Genomic DNA, 22,855 nt, shown 5'->3' with positions numbered 1-22,855 from the left:
CAGACCAGACATATATATAGAAAGGGTGTTACGCTAGACCACACACATCCATATGTTCCAGTCTCTGTAAAACTCTCTTACTGGAAGCTGGCTTCTAAAGAGTCTTGCAAAAATCATTTCGTTCCGTTTATTTGGGCGGAGAATCTCAGAAACTTTACTGTGATGGGATTCGGTTCATATACAAATGATTATTTTATAAAATGTATATGAATAAATTCGCCTCGAAAACAATTAAAAACTAAAATTGCTTTTCTTCAACTCATCGTATAATACAAATTGTGCTATATCAGAAATGAAAGAAGCATAATTGTGAAGTATTTATTTTAATCATTTTTATTATCTGGGTCTACAAAAATAACTATGTACACTTAAAAATAGAATAATATTATCAATATAAGTATTAATAAGTTACACATGTTATTATATACAATAATTATAAAGATCAAGTACTAATCTAAATAAATTAAGTAAAATATTTTTTCAATGATTTGGTACTGGTTAATTAAGCCATTATAATAGGAACCTGAGTATTGTAGAAATGAGGTGTTAATAAAAGCAGTAACACAAAGCATGTAAGTGTTTTTTCAATTATTAGTTCATCTAATTATATTAAGATTTATATAATGTATATTGATACAAATGTATGCTTATAATGAATATTGTATTAAGTAATGACAATGTAATCATTCACATAGTCAAATACGTTACCCATAATTAAGCTATATCGACATGTTTCGTAGATAGATTGACTTATAAATACATTTTAAAGGATACATAACAGATGTTACTGTGTATTAAATCGCATCGGATACTTTTGTAACCAACTGTATGCTGAAGCCTCACCTTTCATTATTTCGTCATTTCTGTCATTTTGCCGAGGCGCGAACAACTTTTTTTGTTGCGTTGAAAGGTTGAATGTGTGGCAAGTTTTACTTTTTTAGTTCAATATGAAGAAAATGGAGACTGACGGTCATCGAATAATGTGTGAAACTTATGGTAACCATGCTCCAACGATTTTAAGACGTGAATACAGGTTTCGACGTATTAAATTTTGTGATTTGGAGACCGAAGACAAAGAACGTTCTGGACAACCCAAATATTTTGAAGACGAGGATTCGAAGGCATTACTCGATGAAACCATCAATGGGGATAGCTATCGTCTATAATTGATGCGTTTGAGCCAAGCACTACCCAAAAAATGACCGAAACACGAGTAAAGACACAACAATGTTATTCTTCTCTTATAGCATGACTACATGACCAAAACTGGTGAAAACATACTTGGAAACAAACTTGTTCCGACAAAAGTGTCGCGACTTGTTTGAGTAATCATTAATTTCTTATGAAAATACCTAAAATGGGTCGGTCCTTGGATAAACTCAAAAGATATCAATGGACTGTTTAAATAGTAGAACTATTGTTTTACATCTGAAATATTTATTCTTGCAGACGGATGATGAGTTTAAAATAAAACTCATTAATATTTACCAGGACCAGGACGTTATCAATCGCTCATTATTCATCAATTTTACAGTTAATCGTCAAATCTTTTCCGATATAATTACAATAATTCTCATCCCACTTGAACCAATGCTGAATAGTTTAACAATTTATTTGGATATAACAAAATCCTCTTAAAACTGATAACAAGCACAGATGTGTGTCATATTTCAAACATGGTTTGATGATGAAAAAATGCAATTAATGCTTTTAGAAAAATTTTGATTAAAGGTGAGTCTATATTCAGTGGTTTTAACTCTCATAGTTATATATATTTTCAAATAAAAAGAGCTAGATCTTGAAAATTTTTAATAAAAACAATATCACATATTTAAATATATTTGTTTCTTCAGAAAGAATCAAACTTTTAGCTGAGTATCGGTTTCCTGAATTTGATAAAACAAGCACCTTAAATTGAAAGGACTGACCATATATTGCTTGTCCTTATTACTCTTTGTTTCAATCGAACCAGATGCAGCGTCAGAAAGATGACATCATTGAATAGAATATTATGTTCCATAATTTTACTATGGATGACCCACATTAGATAAAAGGTTTCAGTGAAAATTATTTTTCTTGTTAAAGCCGGTTACTTATCATACAACTTGCGTACGACTGAAAAATATACAGTTTTATGATATAACGCATTATTTTGTGTATATCTTAATAGGTTATTCAAATTAATAACTACTTTAAATATCTAACTATAAATTAAGCTTATCCTTAAGAATGGCGTTCAAAATATATTACATTTCATTAATTATTTTATATATTCAGTATAACATTATTGCCCCGTTGGTTTTCTCTTCTAAGACTGGTATAATGGTCTCTGTTTCGGTTTCGCTGGTTGAAATGACGACTACGATTATATTTACAAAGGCTGCACAAGCAGCGCCTACCACAAACCTAAAAAACATATTAACTAATAGCATAAAATTGAAATTATTAATGGTACGATGGTTTACCAGAATGAGTAGGAAAATTCAGCCATACCCTCCGATGTCCACTCGTTTGCTCTATCTTCTCTTGTTAGCACATTGTATTGTATTGTTGTGTAGTACTGCGCTATAAATAATCCAATACCGCAGACAGAGGATAAACCTGAGGAATATAAAATAATAAAAATTAATAACACATAATTAAAAAGGTTGTTTGGTTATGATCCTCCATTTTTAATCGACTTCCAAAAAGGCAGAGGTTCCATGTTCGGCTGTATATATTTTATTAATGTATGTTCGCCGATTTCTCCGTCAATTGTGGGCCGATTTTCAAAATTCTTTTTTTATTCGAAAGAGTGCTTTTCCGAGGTGGTCCACGTCCAAATGAGATGGTAACACCATAAAACATAAAAAAAATCCACAAAATCGTTTTGAATGATCTAAAAGTGAAGTTGAGTGACTTAGCTAATGTCGTAAAGGTATCAAAAGAACGTGTTGATTTTATATTGCATATGCATTTGACTATGAATTTGACGTTTGACCTTCGCAGAGTAAAGACGTATTCGGAGAGACGGTCAGTGAAACGAAACAAAAGTGCAACATCTGTGTCACAAATGCGGCGTTAAAAAAAGTCTAACAATAACATTTTACAGACTGGTGAAAAAGTGAAAGTGCGATCGGAAAAAAAGGTCAGTACTGTAGAAAATAAATGCAAAGTGCCATAAAACGTTAAGGGTCGAAAACTCAACATCTGGACCACAAATGCGGCGTGGGATAATTTGAAACATAAAAATAACAATATTACTTCAACAATATGTAAAAAATATTGAGAAGAACACTGTACAAAAAACAGATAAAATGGAAACATCGACATTAGGCGTATCACATATTGCAGTTTTGAATGTAGAGAACACAACTAGGACCCAGAGCGAACAGGCACTCTACAATGCGTGGATGAACGAAAAGTTGGCGCGGGTGAGTCTTGAAATTGCATTTACCAATATGCAAAAACAAATAAATGCCCTCCAACTACAACTAAATAAACAAAGCTCTGACGGCAAGGACAAAGCAAAGCAATAAAAATAAACCAGCAAGCCAACAAAAGCAGTCCAATTGTTACATACGAAACAGATGAAGAAGAATTGCAGAAAGAAGTAGGTTTTAACCGTTATCCAGCGGTTAAAAATAAAAAAAGAAAAGCAAATAATGCTCCAAGATCTTCACCACAGCAAATAAAAATAAAACAAAATAATGAACAAAATAAAGAAATTAGAATGCCCAGGCCACCCCCAATTATCGAAAGTAATGTTACCGACTTGTATAGCAAATACGAAACACTGAGGTCCAACTATATAGTATTCAAAGCAACGGTACTAAACCATGGACAAATAAAACTGAACGCCGAATGTCGTACAACATTAACAAAAATAATAAATTGTTTAGAGTTGCTGAAATTGCAATGGCACTCTTATGAAGACAAACAAACTAGAGACATCAAAGTTATGGCAAGAGGGCATCAACAGCTAAAAGTGAAAAAATTATCGCAGAACTAAACCTGGGAAGTCACCAAACGAAATAAAATCCTATAGACCTATATCACTGCTGCCAGTAATATATAAGGTTTTTGAAAAACTCCTGTTGAAAAGAATAAAACTGATCATAGAAAGAAAAAACCTAATACCAACACACCAGTTTGGGTATATTAACAAACACTCAACAATTGACCAGATCCACAGCATAACAGATGTTATTGAAAAAGCCTACGAAAGTCAAAAAGTATGCTCAGCTATATTCTTAGATGTTCTTCGATAAGGTTCCCATATCCACCGTATTCGCCAGATTTGGCTCCGAGCGACTACTAGCTATTGACTGTACAGACATAAAAAATGCTTATAGGTAAGAAATCTGGCTCTAATGAAGAGGTTGTCGCTGAAAGTGGGACCTATTTTGAGACAAAAGATAAATCGTTGTACAAAAGTGGTATTGAAATGTTAGAACGGCTATAGAATGATTGTATGACTCTTGATAGAAATTACGTTGATGAATAAAGCCAATTTTTAACAAAAAAAAACACATACGAGTAGAAGGAAATAAAAAGTTTTTTTATCCCCTAATCAAAAACACTAATTCGTAATAAAATTTACTTACACGTAAGGAAATTCCATAGAATTAGTCCTGATAAACCAGTTAAACATCGGTGCATTGTCTTCACTGTGTTTATAACGGCAAACACAGCGCTCAGTAAGGAAAACAATAAACCCGAACACAAGGCTGCTACAGTGCCGATCCAGAACCAGTAATTCAGAAATTCGGGCTCAAACTTCATCGTGCTAATTACTGCAATAGAAAAGATTTTTTAGTACATTTTATCAAAAATTGAGACTTTATTATAAGAACAACTGAAGTTTATATTTTATTAACATTTTTGATATTTCCAGCAGTATACAGTTAGTTCCGCAAAATGTTTCATATATTGAGGTTATGCCAAAATGGACCAAATATTAGCTTCATATAATATAATAAACTGCTCAGAATTTTGTTTACATTTAACGTCAAAGTTTTCTTCATCTAATGACTCTTCAATTTCTTTCCCTTTCCTTAATCCTTCTTCTTATCGTTCCTATTGTCCATCTCTTTGCCTTGTTTTTCAGTTTCGTTTTCAACAATACTTTCCATTATCTGTTTAGCCCTCAGTGGTCTTAGTTTCTCTTTATGTTCTTGAATAATAGCCTCCTGCTCGGGCGTATCTGGCCAGAGATCTTGGATAAGACTCTTGTATCTCTCCTGATGAAAAAGAAACAGGCAAGATAACACTGTGTGACAAGTTTTTTTTTAGTAACTGCTGAATACAATAATAATTGAATACCATTTTACTGAATACCATTTTAAAGTTATGATAAATTAAAGTATTATAAATAAAAAATATGTATAAAAGAAAATCGTAATATATATTTACAAATAAACAATGAATCAAAATAGCTCCGGCTTATGTGCTCAATAGAAATAATGAGTCATATATTCTGAAAGAAAACGACAACATTTTAACTTTTCCTCTTGTGAACAGTAGAATCCTTTTTCATAAAAAACCAGCAGTAATCTGCTAATATTTGGTATTCCACCTTTATTGATAACGCTCTTCTATCTCCTTTGTATCCTGGTGAACGTTTAGCTTATTCGTCCACTATTCGAAGATTAGGGGGAAAAAATCGAAATAGGAATGTAAGAAATGTATTTCTAAAGACATTCCCCTCCCTATTTCTTTACATTTTTGTAACAAGTGATTCATTAAAAACTTGGCGTTTTCATCTTTAAGATTGCCTAAAAATCCATGAATTACTCCATAAATTCTTTAGAGGTAACAAAGTCGCTAAACCTCCCGCGGTAAGATTTTCATCATTTACATTGTTATTTATTAGTTTGCTTAATTGTGGACCAAAAAATGCCTTATTTTAATTTATTATCACTTAATTTAGAGAAAACGGTTTTCAAACACAAAAATCCTTCAGCATTTTTATCCATGGTCATGCAATAGTGGAGTCCACTGTCATAGTGGAGTAATACAGCTTTTAAGTTTAGATAGTATTCATACTATTATTAAGGAACGTGACGTATTAGATAACCATATCAATATACAGTGTTTTCCACAATGGAATAAGTAATTTAAAACACGAATCTTATAACCTAATTTTCTCACCTCTTTGGACGAAAATCCTAAGTATATACCAGCATAACCTGTTAGATATTTAGAAAGATCATTCTTTGGATCCTTGGTAAAAATCATGCATTTTTTTGGAAAGTAATTAAATTGTACCAAATATATTTTTATAAACTTGTTTACAAGGCAGAGGAGTTGCCTTCCTAAGTTTCGAATATAATGTTTTATTATCTCTCTAAGCTCTTGCATTTAAAAGTAAATGAAATAGCAAATCTTATATTACGGTCGATGTTTTTAAATAAATAATTGAATTAAAATATATGATGTGTCTCTTTACAAATAATTTAGAAATAGTTCTATTTATGAAGCAACTATTAATATAGTTTTGCCAATAGAGATGGAAAATAATTTTTCTGTTGATAAACACAGTATAACGTCATCAATCGCGCCCAATTTATAGTAATTCTCCAGAAGAACACAAAGATCAAATAAAATAATAGACTGTTATATTTAGAACAAATAAAGATTTCTTATTCATACAATTATTTATAAAGTATTAGGTAATTGCGTATACTTTGATCAGCGATATGTATTGGTGAAAATAAGAAGTATTAATAAACAAGTGTTAGGTTCGATATTTTTGACATTTCTCTACATAAAATAACTATTGTTGAATATAAAGAGCAGTTATTACTTTTGCCATCGCCTATTAAGCACCAAAACTTATTGAACCCAAAAACACTTAGTCATGCCCCAATTATACCTACAATATTCTAAGCAGATTGATGGTATAAGATTGTATAAAACTCACGGAATTGAATGTTCAAATTGAATTGAAAAGTCCTGTCAACTCACGTCAAAATAATGTCGAATGTATTCCTTACTGCAGATAGCAAATTAAATTTAAAATCAGATAGTATTTCTTTTTCTCATTTTCTTTTAGTTGAAAAAAGATGTAATGCTGTCTCAAACGTCTGTAAAATTATTCAAAACAGTAGTGATAATAATTACTGATAATAATAAAACGTTACATTTGAGCTTTGCTTGTTTTGATACATTTCATATCGTAAGTAAATATTGGCACTGTTAAATATTAAGATGCTGCGGTTTTTATTTTAATTATCTTGTAACGTGTTGCAGATGTGTTGGATATTAGTAAAACCACTGTAACTAAATTCTCTGAAAAATTGAAAACAATATTATCTTGGATTTACTGAAAAAAAAGCGTCCTCATATGAAGCGAGTAGTATCTATAGAATACTTAAAGTTATTTAGCTCTTTGAGGGATGTCAGACATCCCTTCATACACTCTTGGGAAACATAGAGTTTAAATGGTATAAAGATAATCCACGAAGAGATCTAATGAATCCAGAGATTGGTTTTAAAAGAATATATTTTTAAAAACGCATAATAAATTCAAGTAAGGCTTATTATATCAATTTATGTATTTAGATGAAACAATAATAAAAATAGCGTAAACACAACAAAAGTTTATTGAAAAGGCTAAATTTAGAACAACATTTGATTAGGTTTTGTTAGTCAAAATATTTTTTAATTATCACTGAGTTAAGACTGTAATTACGGAAGGTTATAATTACGGAATTAAGGAATGATTTGCAAAACATAAATCAAATTTTATCAACAAATATGTACCCAGGTAGGAACCGAAGACTCAGTGATATCATGACTTGACCAGGAAACACAACTATGAGGGAACCAAAAACTAAATGTTAAAAGGTAAATATGCTCCCTAACGAAAGTAAAATGCATTACTTGTATCTACAATAGTAATGGTGGTGATGGTGTGGAAAAGAGTTGAATGTGTCTATTTTAAAACAACTTTAACCAACAAACTATTGTTTCTGTATAATAAATGGCAGTATAAGTCCCTTGATAATATAAGCTCATTGCTAGCAAATAATATTAAAATAAATTATATTTGATATTATTTTTGTTTCATCGTTTTACTTAGATTGGAATTTTGTTATACGTCAAAGCCAAAATGAACTAAAAGTCAAAGTTAATGCGACAATATTGCGACGTTTTGACTTTATAAATTTAGAAATAATAAACGACATGATATCACTGTTTTAGAGAATAAACTGTAAATTAAAATTTATAAGTTCAAGACAAAAATTGTATACAAACTTTGTCGCTGTATAAATAGAAATATTTTACAAAAACGAGAACCTTCACACGCAAATGCCTAAATAAAAAATCCTATCCCATCAAGAATAATCACCAAATATTAATTCTTCCGGATATTACCTGTTTATGATTCTTATTGAAAATTGGTTTGATTCTTGTACTATCTCAAAATACAGAATAAAATATTTATAATAAAATACATTGTACTGGCTTTTCTGAATAAAACCTCAAAGTAACAAAAGGAACCATTAAAACTTATTTATGCTCTTTATACTTTTGAGTATAGCAGCCAAATTTAATAAAACAATTAACGCTACTGCAGTGGGAATGTAACAGTAACATTTTACGAGAGTAATAGCCAAAAAAGGCTTAAAACGGTTTTATTGTTTACTTTTATCGAGCGCAAAGTGTTTCACGAATTGACATTTGTTCAGAATGTTCGACGTACTTGAGGCACATACTCTAGTTCTTGAGCTAATACCGCAATAACTAACTGCGAACAAGTTTAATTATTTCTACCGTTAGCAACATTTTACGCGATGTTAACGCGAAATTAAAATGTAAAAGATCATAATTAGCCTTGTATTATTTGCAACAAAATTATTGGAAACTCAGTTATATATTTTTTTCTTTAAAGTATGTTAGGAGGTTGGCTGGAGAATTTTGTGAAACGATCGGAATGTGTTTGGTTTAAACATGTGATTTTGTTTAACTATCTGGTATGTGCGTAATGGTAGACAGCGGTTATAAACATTTTCAAACAGAGTTTATTTTAATATTTTGGTATTCAGCCGACAAAAGACCTTTCCAGCACTAACAAGTCGATTCTTAGCAAAGAAATGAGCCATTTAGTAATATGTAGAGAATTAATTTAAAAATGCGAAGTCGCAGTGTTCCAAAACGTTTGATAGGTTCGTTTGAATGGTTCCACAACGGTGCTTGATTGATTCGTTTTAGTTCTGTAACGCGATTGTTTGTTTATGATGCCCACGACGCAATTTCTTGAGTGCCTGACATAAAATAGTTTAGAGTTATTGCGACTTAATTATAACCACTATTATTTGCATCTTCAGTTTCAAAAGTGTTGTGTATCTAGTATATGTGCTGAAATAAAAAAGCGAGACGTCGTTTTCATTGAAATAAATGCCCTGCTCTATTCGAAGGATGCACTGATCAAATCAAACGGCCCAAGATAGCTGAATTATTAGCATGTGTGTACGGCTCAGCATTAATTTTACCTGGTTCAATCAGCACCAGCTTCTTTATACTCATTGGTTTTTGGGACGGGAAAAAACTTCATAGTCAGCAAGATAGTTCTAACAAATTCTTGGCCAACATTAAAAAATATAGTAGTTATATCCAAATCATATCATTCGGCACAGCATATCAAGGTAACAATAAAAGTGTTTTGGTAATATTAAAATTTGCATCAGAAATTAGTTTGGTATTGTGCATATAGTAATAGAGATACAAATCAATAGGAGACTCTGGCGAATATGTTTGCTTTGCCAAACACACAGGTGGAGTTAGAGCGGCCATTCAAATAATTTGATTGACCAATTTAAATCTCCATTACAGGCACCTGTAAGGAAAACATTTTGATGTGAAGACATTAGATTGGCACTTCGATAAAGTTTGGTACATGAAGTTTGGTACATGACTGCCTTGACGTCACGTTTAATTGACCAATAAAATTTAAATAAAAAACAATTTAATTTCTGAAATATATTTATTAAATAAAATTCAATGGATGAAATAAATATATAATTTTTCATCAATATTCAGTATAATAACTGAAAGCAAACTTTGTATCTTTCTCTGTTAAAATTATGTTTACTTGTTTTATCCAAATGTGTAAGGTGTATATTATTTTTAGCATTCTATCTTTCAGATCATTAAAAAGTGTACAATAAAAATGTTTTAAATTTACATTTTTATAAAGATGTTTGACAACATATATGTTATATTATCGAGGTGGCAATATCGCGAGATAAAATAAAAAAGATAGCTCAAAGAAATACTGTCAGAATAATAACATATTTTTTTGGGGCATGTGATATTGCCTTGTCTCTTTGTTCATATTGAAACATCTACAATTGAAGGTATAAAGTGAAGTTGCAATTTCTCAAATCCTGGTAATACATGCCCCGTTAGTATGGAATTAAAGATATTCAAAATCTTCTAAAGGCAAGTGACGTGAAAAAAATTAACTTATGGGCGCTTTAAATGATCTGTCAAACATACTAGCCGAAGGATGTAAATTTTTCAATCTACGAAATCTAATAGACCCAAAAAAAATCCAAATTATCTTGATTAAATAGCCTTAAGTCAGTATATTTATTCGATAATTACACTTATTTTTTCTTTAATGAAATGAACCCCTTCAAGGTGGTTATTAAATTTTTTATTCACTTTAGCAAATTTGTTCTTACTTGGGCGATAAAATTTAAGCACTATTTAATACCTGACCCCTTTGCACCAAAACTACTAGTGTATTGAACTTTGAGTTATCCTCTCTTAAAAGGTTTGCATTCAAGAGCTATTATTTTAGTAGAGTTTCAACTATCAAATAATTGATCCAGGAATAAATGTATATGGCCGTTTGTGTAGCTTTTTTCGGAAAGAGATTAATTTTTAAAATTAAAAAATAAGGATTTGATGTTTTATATGATTATTAATATGAATAAACGTACCTATACTTACAACAAAACGTTGTAACGGTTATAAATATATTTGATGATTAATCCAGTCAGTTTGGAATTTTTAACATTATCAATCATTTTTAAAGACAGCTAAACACTTCTTCGAAACAAAACCACTCTGCATTTCTTTACTATCAGTGCATCCGGGTACACAACACTTTCTACATCGAGAATTCACTTTACTTTATTAAACTACCGTAATATAAATATTAATGAACTAATAACTTAAAATCTCTAAACGTTGTTATAAAAATCTAAATGTACTCTTTAGGTTAAACACCCTGAAAATGGCGCACGAAACAAATAAACAAGAAAGGCGCTATATAGTCGAAGTGAACCAATCGGATCTCGTCCCGGCTGATAGCAAAGCGGTAAAAACAAGCCACATCTACATGTTGAAGATCGCGAAATATTTCCCCAAAATTTCCTATAAAGTTAAATCACTATTTCTTTATGGTATTGTGATCAAAAATTGGTAGGCATTGTGCTTACAAACCAACAGTGAAGCGAACTATTGTCCAGGAACTATAAACGATCCTTCAATAGAATAACGATTTAGTCAAAATTTTTCATATTCCATTGGCAAATAGCGTCATCGGACCTGACAAAACACCTGTCGGATAATCGACAAAGTGGCTTTTGCTATTGTTGGGGACAATTTACAATGATCATGATACGAAGTTCGAGGGGTTATCTAGTAAAATATAAAATATTAAGTGCTGTCATGTATTGTTTTTTTTTTATTACTCTTCGTGAGTCCACATTCTGCCCTATTGGCAATAAGTATTTCTTATGTCTATATTATATATACATGGCATGTAGAAAATCACTTCATTAAGCAATCTTCTGTATAAAATATTATCTTAATTAATTAGTCTTATTCTAATGCTTATTCTAACTATACATATGTCCAGTAATCAGATCAGGTGGTGTTAAACGTTTTAGTCTACGCACTTCACTATCACGTCGCATATTTAGCTGATTAGCGAGTACATTGGGATGCACTGACACTCTTTCGAAGTACTTCACACAAACACGTTGGATTACGCTCGTTATAGGTTCTAGAGGAATATCGCGTTGTATCACTTTATTTGAAATATAGTACGGAGCATCAACAATAGCACACAACATCTTATTTTGGAACCGTTGAATGATGGATATATTAGATTTGCTAGCAGTACCCCATAGTTGAATTCCATATGTCCAAATGGGCTTGAGTATAGACTCATACAGCAATACCTTGTTATCTAATGATAACTTGGATTTGCGCCCAATGAGCCAATACATTTGATATAATTTTAGTCCTAGTTGTTTCCGTTTAGAGAGTATGTGCTTCTTCCAGTTTAGGCGTCGATCTAAATGCATACCAAGATATTTAACATGCTCTGCTTGGGGGAGTTGACGATGATTGATATTTACTGGTGGACATGTTCTTCTAGGCAGGGTAAACGTTATATGCGTGGATTTTGATTCATTGGCTTTAATGCGCCATGTCTTCAACCATAATTGTATTTGCTCCAGGTGGGTTTGTAGGTTTATTGATGCTGTGACTGGATCCTCATGGGATGCTAAGATTGCTGTATCGTCTGCATATGTTGCCACAGTAGTTATTTTTGTGGTGGGCAGATCAGCCGTATACAGAAGATACAGTACTGGACCCAGTACACTACCTTGCGGAACTCCTGAATATATGGGATTTAATTCGGTATGTTCATCGCCTTGATTTACAATAAAATGTCTGTCAGTGAGATACGATTTTAGTAGCTGATAGTCCGGATGAGGGAGAAGTTTCTTTAGTTTAACCTGCAAGCCCGTATGCCATACTTTGTCAAAAGCCTGAGATATGTCTAGGAAAGCAGCCGAACAATATCTTTTGGCATTTAGGTCAGCGTTTATTTGGTTTAAAAGTCTATGCACTTGTTCTATAGTCCCATGCTTATTGCGAAAGCCAAACTGATGTTCTGGAATAATTTTTCTTTTTTCTATTATATAGTTTAGTTTTTTTATGTATAATTTATAATGTATATTTTTTATGTATATTTTATGTATAATATAATTATTGGTAATAAACTTATAGGTCGGTAGGAGGTCACATCTTCTGGTATTTTTCCTGGTTTAAGTATGGGGTATGCTGCTGGGATCTCCTAAGCTTTTTTGTTGCTTTCCACAACGAATAGTCTGTAGCCTCAGTTGATGTCAAGTTTTCTAGGTATTCTTGAATGCCTTGGTTTTGTTCAATTTGGAATAGATCTCTCAGCTCTTTTATGGCCCTATAAAATTTTCTTTTATTCTCTTCAGTCCTTTGCTGTTGCCAATTTCGTCGTAACTTTCTTTTTTCTGCTATCTTTTTCTGTATTGTACATGATATATGTGTATTTTTTCTTGGAAATGTTTCACTGTTGGGAGTCGCGGAATATGCTGCCTCCTGTATATTTTTTGTAAGATTTATTGCTGCTATTTCTATATCCATTTCAGTTTGTAACGGTAAGTTTAGAGAGATATTTTGGTCTAAGTTTTCTCTAAATGAGGGCCAGTTAGTTCTATTATTGCACAGAGAAGGGGGTTTATCTTTGATGGTAATTTTTGAAGAAATTGTTACTATTATTGGTGAATGATCAGAAGACGTTTCGAAGCATGATTCTGCCTGACACTTTTATTATCAATATTTTTTGTAATACAGAAATCTATTGTATCTGGTTTTTTATTTCTGTCTGAAGGCCAATATGTTGGTTCACCAGTAGAGATATGTTGTAAGTTATCTTTCCTTATGGCTTTGAGCAGTTCTCTACCTTTTGAGGTTATTATTCTTGAACCCCACATTAAATGTTTTGCATTATAATCTCCTCCTGCTATAGATCTATTACCTAGCGTACTGAAGAATTTTTGAAATTGTTCTGCCTTGTTGTTATGTTTGGGTGGGCAATAAATCGCAGAAATTGTTAATGGTCCATGGGCTTCCTCTATGGTTATACTGATGGCTTGCAGGTAGTCTTTGCGGAATTTTTCTTTTTTGAAATGCTTTATATCATCTCGAATTATTATGGCTGTACCTCCATGTGCTTTATCATCAGGGTGATTTGTATGATTAAGCTTATATTTAGGAACTTTCAGATAATTCTTGTTCGTAAAGTGTGTTTCGGAAACCATCATAACGTCAATATTTTGTTCATTTATGAACATTTTTAGTTCCCTGGCGTGTGTCATGTATTGTGATCATAAAAACGTACGTACGTAAATTGGTACGATATATATTTATTAAAAAATATATTATTTTCTGCAATTTTTTTCGATCTTTCTTACATCAAGGCAATAATGTATCGACGGAACGATATTATTGAATATTTCGAAACCGTATACTAGCCAAGTTAAGTTGCATCAATCAGAAGGCGCTATGTGGCTACGCTGGATGCGCTTCTCAATTTCTGAAACATGTGATCAAGTGGGGTCATACAAGAGATTGATTATAAGTCTGTTTTTTCCTATTGCTATCGATCAATGTCACTCAAATTGGCGGATTGATATCAGCAGACATATACAAAAACTGCTTCATTAGTCTTCGACAACTTGTAATGCATTACCCTTTCCAGATACTACCCTATGCAAGCAAAACTTTATAGCCATGAATATTTTTCTTCGGTGTCCATGATGATCGCCCTCCTGGACTAAGCCATGAATTTTGTCATTGGGATTGTCGAAGTAGATTTACTTTTCAACCCCAGCCACAACACGCTACAGAAGACTGAAGAATTTTTTGACTGGAAAGTAGTGAAACCGCGATTTTGCAACGACTCGAAATGGCAATTTTAATCAATTCGTCTGATAGTCAATTTTTGTCCTTTTGGATCCCTTCTCATAGCACGTAAACGCCCGCAAACTGTTGAACACTATTAAGCCTTCTTAAAGTTTTGAACTAGGGCTTTGTTCAATAAATTTTGCAATTCATTGTCTTGAAGTTGTTTACAATATTACTATTTAAAGGAAAACCGACGACTGGAATATGTCAAAGCAGCATCACCGTATGTTTTCAAAAGTATTTAATGGCTTTCAGCAGCAGATTTCTTCAAATAAAACAAGTACTACATATATTTTAATAATTTTGGCCATTCCGGGACTACTGTCTATAATACTAAATGGAAAACTGTTAACCTAATCTAGAGAATTATCACTATGTAAAGAAATGTTTACCTTGATATTTGCATTTTTATAGCTGAAAATATATGCAAGTAAGATATTGACGCAATAGATAGGGATTCAGGAACCTATTGATCAACCTATTAAAGGTTTATTTACAATTATTTATTTAATTTTTTTTTGCCTGAATCTTGGATAAATATCTTGGAAACTAGTATTACTCATTGTTATAACACATGAGCTGAAAAGTCCTCGTCGTAACAAAGAAAATTTTTTGGAAAAATTTTTTGTTCAAAATTGGCTACATTCATCAACTTAATCTTCGTCAAGAGTCAAATACTGCTCAGAATTATTAACACGTTCTTGTTTTTGGTCAAGAGTAAGCAAACGCGGCACCCACTTTCAACAGAGTTTTCTCATAGACAAATGCAATATAAAACCACACGTCCTTTATAATATTTTTACGACATTAGCTAACTCACGCAACTTAAATTTTCGATCATTCAAAACGATTTTGTGAATTTTTTGATGTTTTCTGATATTACCACCTCATTTGGACGTCTGTTCGTCTGAAATGCATTTTTTGTTCAAAATTGGCTACATTCATCAACTTAATCTTCGTCAAGAGTCAAATACTGCTCAGAATTATTAACACGTTCTTGTTTATGGTCAAGAGTAAGCAAACGCGGCACTCACTTTGAACAGAGTTTTCTCATAGACAAATGCAATATAAAACCACACGTCCTTTATAATATTTTTATGACATTAGCTAACTTACGCAACTTCAATTTTCGATCATTCAAAACGATTTTGTGAATTTTTTGATGTTTTCTGATATTACCACCTCATTTGGACGTCTGTTCGTCTGAAATGCATTTTTTGTTCAAAATTGGCTACATTCATCAACTTAATCTTCGTCAAGAGTCAAATACTGCTCAGAATTATTAACACGTTCTTGTTTATGGTCAAGAGTAAGCAAACGCGGCACCCACTTTCAACAGAGTTTTCTCATAGACAAATGCAATATAAAACCACACGTCCTTTATAATATTTTTACGACATTAGCTAACTCACGCAACTTCAATTTTCGATCATTCAAAACGATTTTGTGAATTTTTTGATGTTTTCTGATATTACCACCTCATTTGGACGTCTGTTCGTCTGAAATGCATTTTTTGTTCAAAATTGGCTACATTCATCAACTTAATCTTCGTCAAGAGTCAAATACTGCTCAGAATTATTAACACGTTCTTGTTTATGGTCAAGAGTAAGCAAACGCGGCACCCACTTTCAACAGAGTTTTCTCATAGACAAATGCAATATAAAACCACACGTCCTTTATAATATTTTTACGACATTAGCTAACTCACGCAACTTCAATTTTCGATCATTCAAAACGATTTTGTGAATTTTTTTGATGTTTTCTGATATTACCACCTCATTTGGACGTCTGTTCGTCTGAAATGCATTTTTTGTTCAAAATTGGCTACATTCATCAACTTAATCTTCGTCAAGAGTCAAATACTGCTCAGAATTATTAACACGTTCTTGTTTATGGTCAAGAGTAAGCAAACGCGGCACCCACTTTCAACAGAGTTTTCTCATAGACAAATGCAATATAAAACCACACGTCCTTTATAATATTTTTACGACATTAGCTAACTCACGCAACTTCAATTTTCGATCATTCAAAACGATTTTGTGAATTTTTTTGATGTTTTCTGATATTACCACCTCATTTGGACGTCTGTTCGTCTGAAATGCATTTTTTGTTCAAAATTGGCTACATTCATCAACTTAATCTTCGTCAAGAGTCAAATACTGCTCAGAATTATTAACACGTTCTTGTTTATGGTCAAGAGTAAGCAAACGCGGCACCCACTTTCAACAGAGTTTTCTCATAGACAAATGCAATATAAAACCACACGTCCTTTATAATATTTTTACGACATTAGCTAACTCACGCAACTTCAATTTTCGATCATTCAAAACGATTTTGTGAATTTTTTTGATGTTTTCTGATATTACCACCTCATTTGGACGTCTGTTCGTCTGAAATGCATTTTTTGTTCAAAATTGGCTACATTCATCAACTTAATCTTCGTCAAGAGTCAAATACTGCTCAGAATTATTAACACGTTCTTGTTTATGGTCAAGAGTAAGCAAACGCGGCACCCACTTTCAACAGAGTTTTCTCATAGACAAATGCAATATAAAACCACACGTCCTTTATAATATTTTTACGACATTAGCTAACTCACGCAACTTCAATTTTCGATCATTCAAAACGATTTTGTGAATTTTTTTGATGTTTTCTGATATTACCACCTCATTTGGACGTCTGTTCGTCTGAAATGCATTTTTTGTTCAAAATTGGCTACATTCATCAACTTAATCTTCGTCAAGAGTCAAATACTGCTCAGAATTATTAACACGTTCTTGTTTATGGTCAAGAGTAAGCAAACGCGGCACCCACTTTCAACAGAGTTTTCTCATAGACAAATGCAATATAAAACCACACGTCCTTTATAATATTTTTACGACATTAGCTAACTCACGCAACTTCAATTTTCGATCATTCAAAACGATTTTGTGAATTTTTTTGATGTTTTCTGATATTACCACCTCATTTGGACGTCTGTTCGTCTGAAATGCATTTTTTGTTCAAAATTGGCTACATTCATCAACTTAATCTTCGTCAAGAGTCAAATACTGCTCAGAATTATTAACACGTTCTTGTTTATGGTCAAGAGTAAGCAAACGCGGCACCCACTTTCAACAGAGTTTTCTCATAGACAAATGCAATATAAAACCACACGTCCTTTATAATATTTTTACGACATTAGCTAACTCACGCAACTTCAATTTTCGATCATTCAAAACGATTTTGTGAATTTTTTTGATGTTTTCTGATATTACCACCTCATTTGGACGTCTGTTCGTCTGAAATGCATTTTTTGTTCAAAATTGGCTACATTCATCAACTTAATCTTCGTCAAGAGTCAAATACTGCTCAGAATTATTAACACGTTCTTGTTTATGGTCAAGAGTAAGCAAACGCGGCACCCACTTTCAACAGAGTTTTCTCATAGACAAATGCAATATAAAACCACACGTCCTTTATAATATTTTTACGACATTAGCTAACTCACGCAACTTCAATTTTCGATCATTCAAAACGATTTTGTGAATTTTTTTGATGTTTTCTGATATTACCACCTCATTTGGACGTCTGTTCGTCTGAAATGCATTTTTTGTTCAAAATTGGCTACATTCATCAACTTAATCTTCGTCAAGAGTCAAATACTGCTCAGAATTATTAACACGTTCTTGTTTATGGTCAAGAGTAAGCAAACGCGGCACCCACTTTCAACAGAGTTTTCTCATAGACAAATGCAATATAAAACCACACGTCCTTTATAATATTTTTACGACATTAGCTAACTCACGCAACTTCAATTTTCGATCATTCAAAACGATTTTGTGAATTTTTTTGATGTTTTCTGATATTACCACCTCATTTGGACGTCTGTTCGTCTGAAATGCATTTTTTGTTCAAAATTGGCTACATTCATCAACTTAATCTTCGTCAAGAGTCAAATACTGCTCAGAATTATTAACACGTTCTTGTTTATGGTCAAGAGTAAGCAAACGCGGCACCCACTTTCAACAGAGTTTTCTCATAGACAAATGCAATATAAAACCACACGTCCTTTATAATATTTTTACGACATTAGCTAACTCACGCAACTTCAATTTTCGATCATTCAAAACGATTTTGTGAATTTTTTGATGTTTTCTGATATTACCACCTCATTTGGACGTCTGTTCGTCTGAAATGCATTTTTTGTTCAAAATTGGCTACATTCATCAACTTAATCTTCGTCAAGAGTCAAATACTGCTCAGAATTATTAACACGTTCTTGTTTATGGTCAAGAGTAAGCAAACGCGGCACCCACTTTCAACAGAGTTTTCTCATAGACAAATGCAATATAAAACCACACGTCCTTTATAATATTTTTACGACATTAGCTAACTCACGCAACTTCAATTTTCGATCATTCAAAACGATTTTGTGAATTTTTTTGATGTTTTCTGATATTACCACCTCATTTGGACGTCTGTTCGTCTGAAATGCATTTTTTGTTCAAAATTGGCTACATTCATCAACTTAATCTTCGTCAAGAGTCAAATACTGCTCAGAATTATTAACACGTTCTTGTTTATGGTCAAGAGTAAGCAAACGCGGCACCCACTTTCAACAGAGTTTTCTCATAGACAAATGCAATATAAAACCACACGTCCTTTATAATATTTTTACGACATTAGCTAACTCACGCAACTTCAATTTTCGATCATTCAAAACGATTTTGTGAATTTTTTGATGTTTTCTGATATTACCACCTCATTTGGACGTCTGTTCATCTGAAATGCATTTTTTGTTCAAAATTGGCTACATTCATCAACTTAATCTTCGTCAAGAGTCAAATACTGCTCAGAATTATTAACACGTTCTTGTTTATGGTCAAGAGTAAGCAAACGCGGCACCCACTTTCAACAGAGTTTTCTCATAGACAAATGCAATATAAAACCACACGTCCTTTATAATATTTTTACGACATTAGCTAACTCACGCAACTTCAATTTTCGATCATTCAAAACGATTTTGTGAATTTTTTGATGTTTTCTGATATTACCACCTCATTTGGACGTCTGTTCGTCTGAAATGCATTTTTTGTTCAAAATTGGCTACATTCATCAACTTAATCTTCGTCAAGAGTCAAATACTGCTCAGAATTATTAACACGTTCTTGTTTTTGGTCAAGAGTAAGCAAACGCGGCACCCACTTTCAACAGAGTTTTCTCATAGACAAATGCAATATAAAACCACACGTCCTTTATAATATTTTTACGACATTAGCTAACTCACGCAACTTCAATTTTCGATCATTCAAAACGATTTTGTGAATTTTTTGATGTTTTCTGATATCACCACCTCATTTGGACGTCTGTTCTGCATCATCGGTGTCTCTACGACCGTGTGTCTCTCTTTTATTGTTGTTTCTGATGGACCGGAGTCCTTATAACACTTTTAATGTCATTACTTCACCTGAACAGTATTTTTTTCCAACAAGAAGCAGTGTAAAATTAAAACACGAAATTGGTTTTTTTCCATTCTTTTGAAAATAACAAAAGCAGTCTAACTCGTGTATAAACTTATGAGTAGCATATCATGGGTTTTTAACAGCTTCAAGGTTAGTACTAACTAAAAAAGTAAGTGCAATAAAATTAGCGTCAACTATATATTAGGCTCTGAACTTTTCAGTCCATGTGTTATTCGCTTGATGGATTTCGATCCATTAAGTGAAGGAAATAAAATAAAATTGAGGAAATACAAATTTTATTCAAAGTTTCTTATTTACACAACAATTTGTTTAAATACAAATTAAGATATTTCAAAATATAAGGAAAATTGTCATACCAGAATATATACAAATTGATCAAATATGTAATATTGACTATATTATAGCGGTATATTATATTAAGAAGTATTAGAAAACATAGTTCTATTAAAGTTTAACTGGCAGTTAAAATTTAATTTACTATGTTTTCCGTGTTACCTTAACGTTATATTACTGTGAAATTATTAAGGTGTTGAACCGTTAGGGATAAATATATATAAATGTTTTAACCTCTTTCCTTCATTTGGAGTAAATACCTTGCGTGTTTCAGCAATCAACACTTCAAGAGAAAGGCCCTCGTTTACAAATTGTTATTATGCTTTTGTATTTTTTTAATATCTTATTATCTAGATAGTTAAAAAAACATGTTGCAAATGGTTGCAATGTTAACAAACGTTAATTTTTAGTTAGCGTAAGCTCGACATAACGGTGGAGCATTATTCTCGAAGATGTGAGAACATTACTTAATTCATATCGATGTTAGCAGGATTGTGACTGGAGACTTAGTGAAAAGATAACATTTTTTGGAAAATAGATAAATCTTAACGTTACAGTGCCAAACCAAATTTGTTTATGATCACGCCTCGTTAAAAATATATAAAAAGCAGTGTTGTAAACCTTCTGAATGACCTTTATTATTGAATAATTCATTTTAAACGCTTTAAGGCATTCAGAAACTATTTTGAGGTTATGGTGAATGAACGTTTAAAACCGATTTTTGTAATAAAAACCGTTTTTATTTTCTAATATGAATTCAGAAATATTTTTAAAAATTCATTACAATCATTTTTTTCACGAAAAGCTTATTCTATTTAATGTATTTTATGAACATAAACTAAATATGAATTGTGTTAAATCCTTGCGTCTCTTTTTTGGAGTTCTTACAGTGGGTCATTACAAAACATTATTTCATGACAAATAAGTTAATAAATTATGTACAAAATATTTTATAGGCTAGATAACTGTACATAACATGCATAAGTCATATAGACTTTAAATTATAACTGATAATGATCTTGCAGCTTAAATGTTGTAGGTTGAAATATGTCTTGCTGTCAATAAAATCACAGCTTTGTTTTTGAAATATAATGAAAATATATTCTTATTATTTGATAGTTTTAGAGTACAATGCTAATATATAATTATGAAAGATACTTGGGTTTTTTTGAATACAAAAGAATTATCTTGTAGCAATCACAAGACCAGCAAATCAAGAGAGCAAGCTTTAAACATAAAGAATTATCAACATTAGTTCGAAATATCTTCTATGTACTTGGTGGGAATCAAATGGCCCGTTGGAAAAAAGGCTGGTTGTTATAAAGGTTGGAAATATTAGTCAATTACTGTATTAAATCCATATAACGGAAACTGGCCGCTAGCCGAGAGATGTGCAAAAGTATTTTATATATATGTAGCGAATTGAGGCATGTCGAATTTTACATCGTGGAATAACGGTCTACAAAATACCCAGAAATATAATCCCAGATGTTGAACACGGGCGGGGTGCCAATTGGAACCCGACACCGAATAGCTGGCGGCAACCCCGAGACGTTTATCTGGGATATTATTGAAGGGTATTTCGGTCATTCAGTGCTCAACCCTCGTTCGGTTAAGACGTGCCACCATCGACTGCCCAAGCCTCGTCTTCAGGTAACTCCGCTGCCATCCGTTTCATTATTTGTATTTTTTATATTGCTTTTATATTGTCAATAAATAACGGTCACATCATGTAAACACCACTGTTTTATTTCGATTTACCTCCATTCACCGAGCCACATCATTTTACCCTAAATATATATTGGTGGGAATGTGAATTATTAATCTAAACAACTGTTAATCAACGCCACTTAAATGTTAAATTCGACGATTTTCATATCTATCTACATAAAATAATTCTTTTCCACTTAGTTTAAATGATAATTAATCGTAAAATGCTTGAAATTCCGTTTCCAACATTTTTTAGATTTCTTGTTAGATATGAAGAGATCTACCGCCATTAAATAATTTTAGAAACTTATGCTTATGCTGTTGCTATATATCGCAGTCGTCGGTTTTGGTTTCAATTATTTGGAAAAGGTCATTTTGATGTCAAAACCTTGTTAAACATGTTATAAGACAATGAATTACAAGTTTACTGAAGCTCGAATCTCAAAGAACATTCAGACAGCTTATCAGTTGATGAATCAACTCATGCGATTGGAAAGAATCATAAGGATACAAAATTGCTAACCATACAAACTGCGCGGTTTCACAGCTTGCTACGCACAAAGAGAAAGAGTTATATGGCATTTTGCGATTGGAGGAAAAATATAGATTTT

The 22,855-nt window shown here is 32.2% G+C and overlaps 1 protein-coding gene across 2 annotated transcripts in view; it reads right to left on the bottom strand.

Moving 5' to 3' along the window:
- Positions 1-304: 304 nt before the first annotated feature.
- Positions 305-22,855, bottom strand: part of LOC143200086 (uncharacterized) — a 65,000-nt gene continuing 42,449 nt past the window's right edge. The window contains exons 3-5 of one of the 2 annotated variants that reach the window (XM_076410370.1): positions 4,587-4,775; positions 2,466-2,601; positions 305-2,406 (exon numbers count right to left, since the gene is read on the bottom strand). In XM_076410370.1, coding sequence (XP_076266485.1) covers positions 2,274-2,406; positions 2,466-2,601; positions 4,587-4,775 — 458 coding nt within the window. In that variant the 3' untranslated portion in view covers positions 305-2,273. The remainder of the gene's footprint in view (positions 2,407-2,465; positions 2,602-4,586; positions 4,776-22,855) is intronic. The other variant, XM_076410371.1, reaches the window with a different exon arrangement.

This window comes from Rhynchophorus ferrugineus, unplaced genomic scaffold (assembly GCF_030347505.1).
Source record: "Rhynchophorus ferrugineus isolate W39M unplaced genomic scaffold, kcgeb_rfMv2 rfM7, whole genome shotgun sequence".
Taxonomy (NCBI): domain Eukaryota; kingdom Metazoa; phylum Arthropoda; class Insecta; order Coleoptera; family Curculionidae; genus Rhynchophorus; species Rhynchophorus ferrugineus.
The sequence above is the reverse complement of the archived record's forward strand: the minus strand, read 5'-3'. Positions and strand labels throughout refer to the sequence as shown.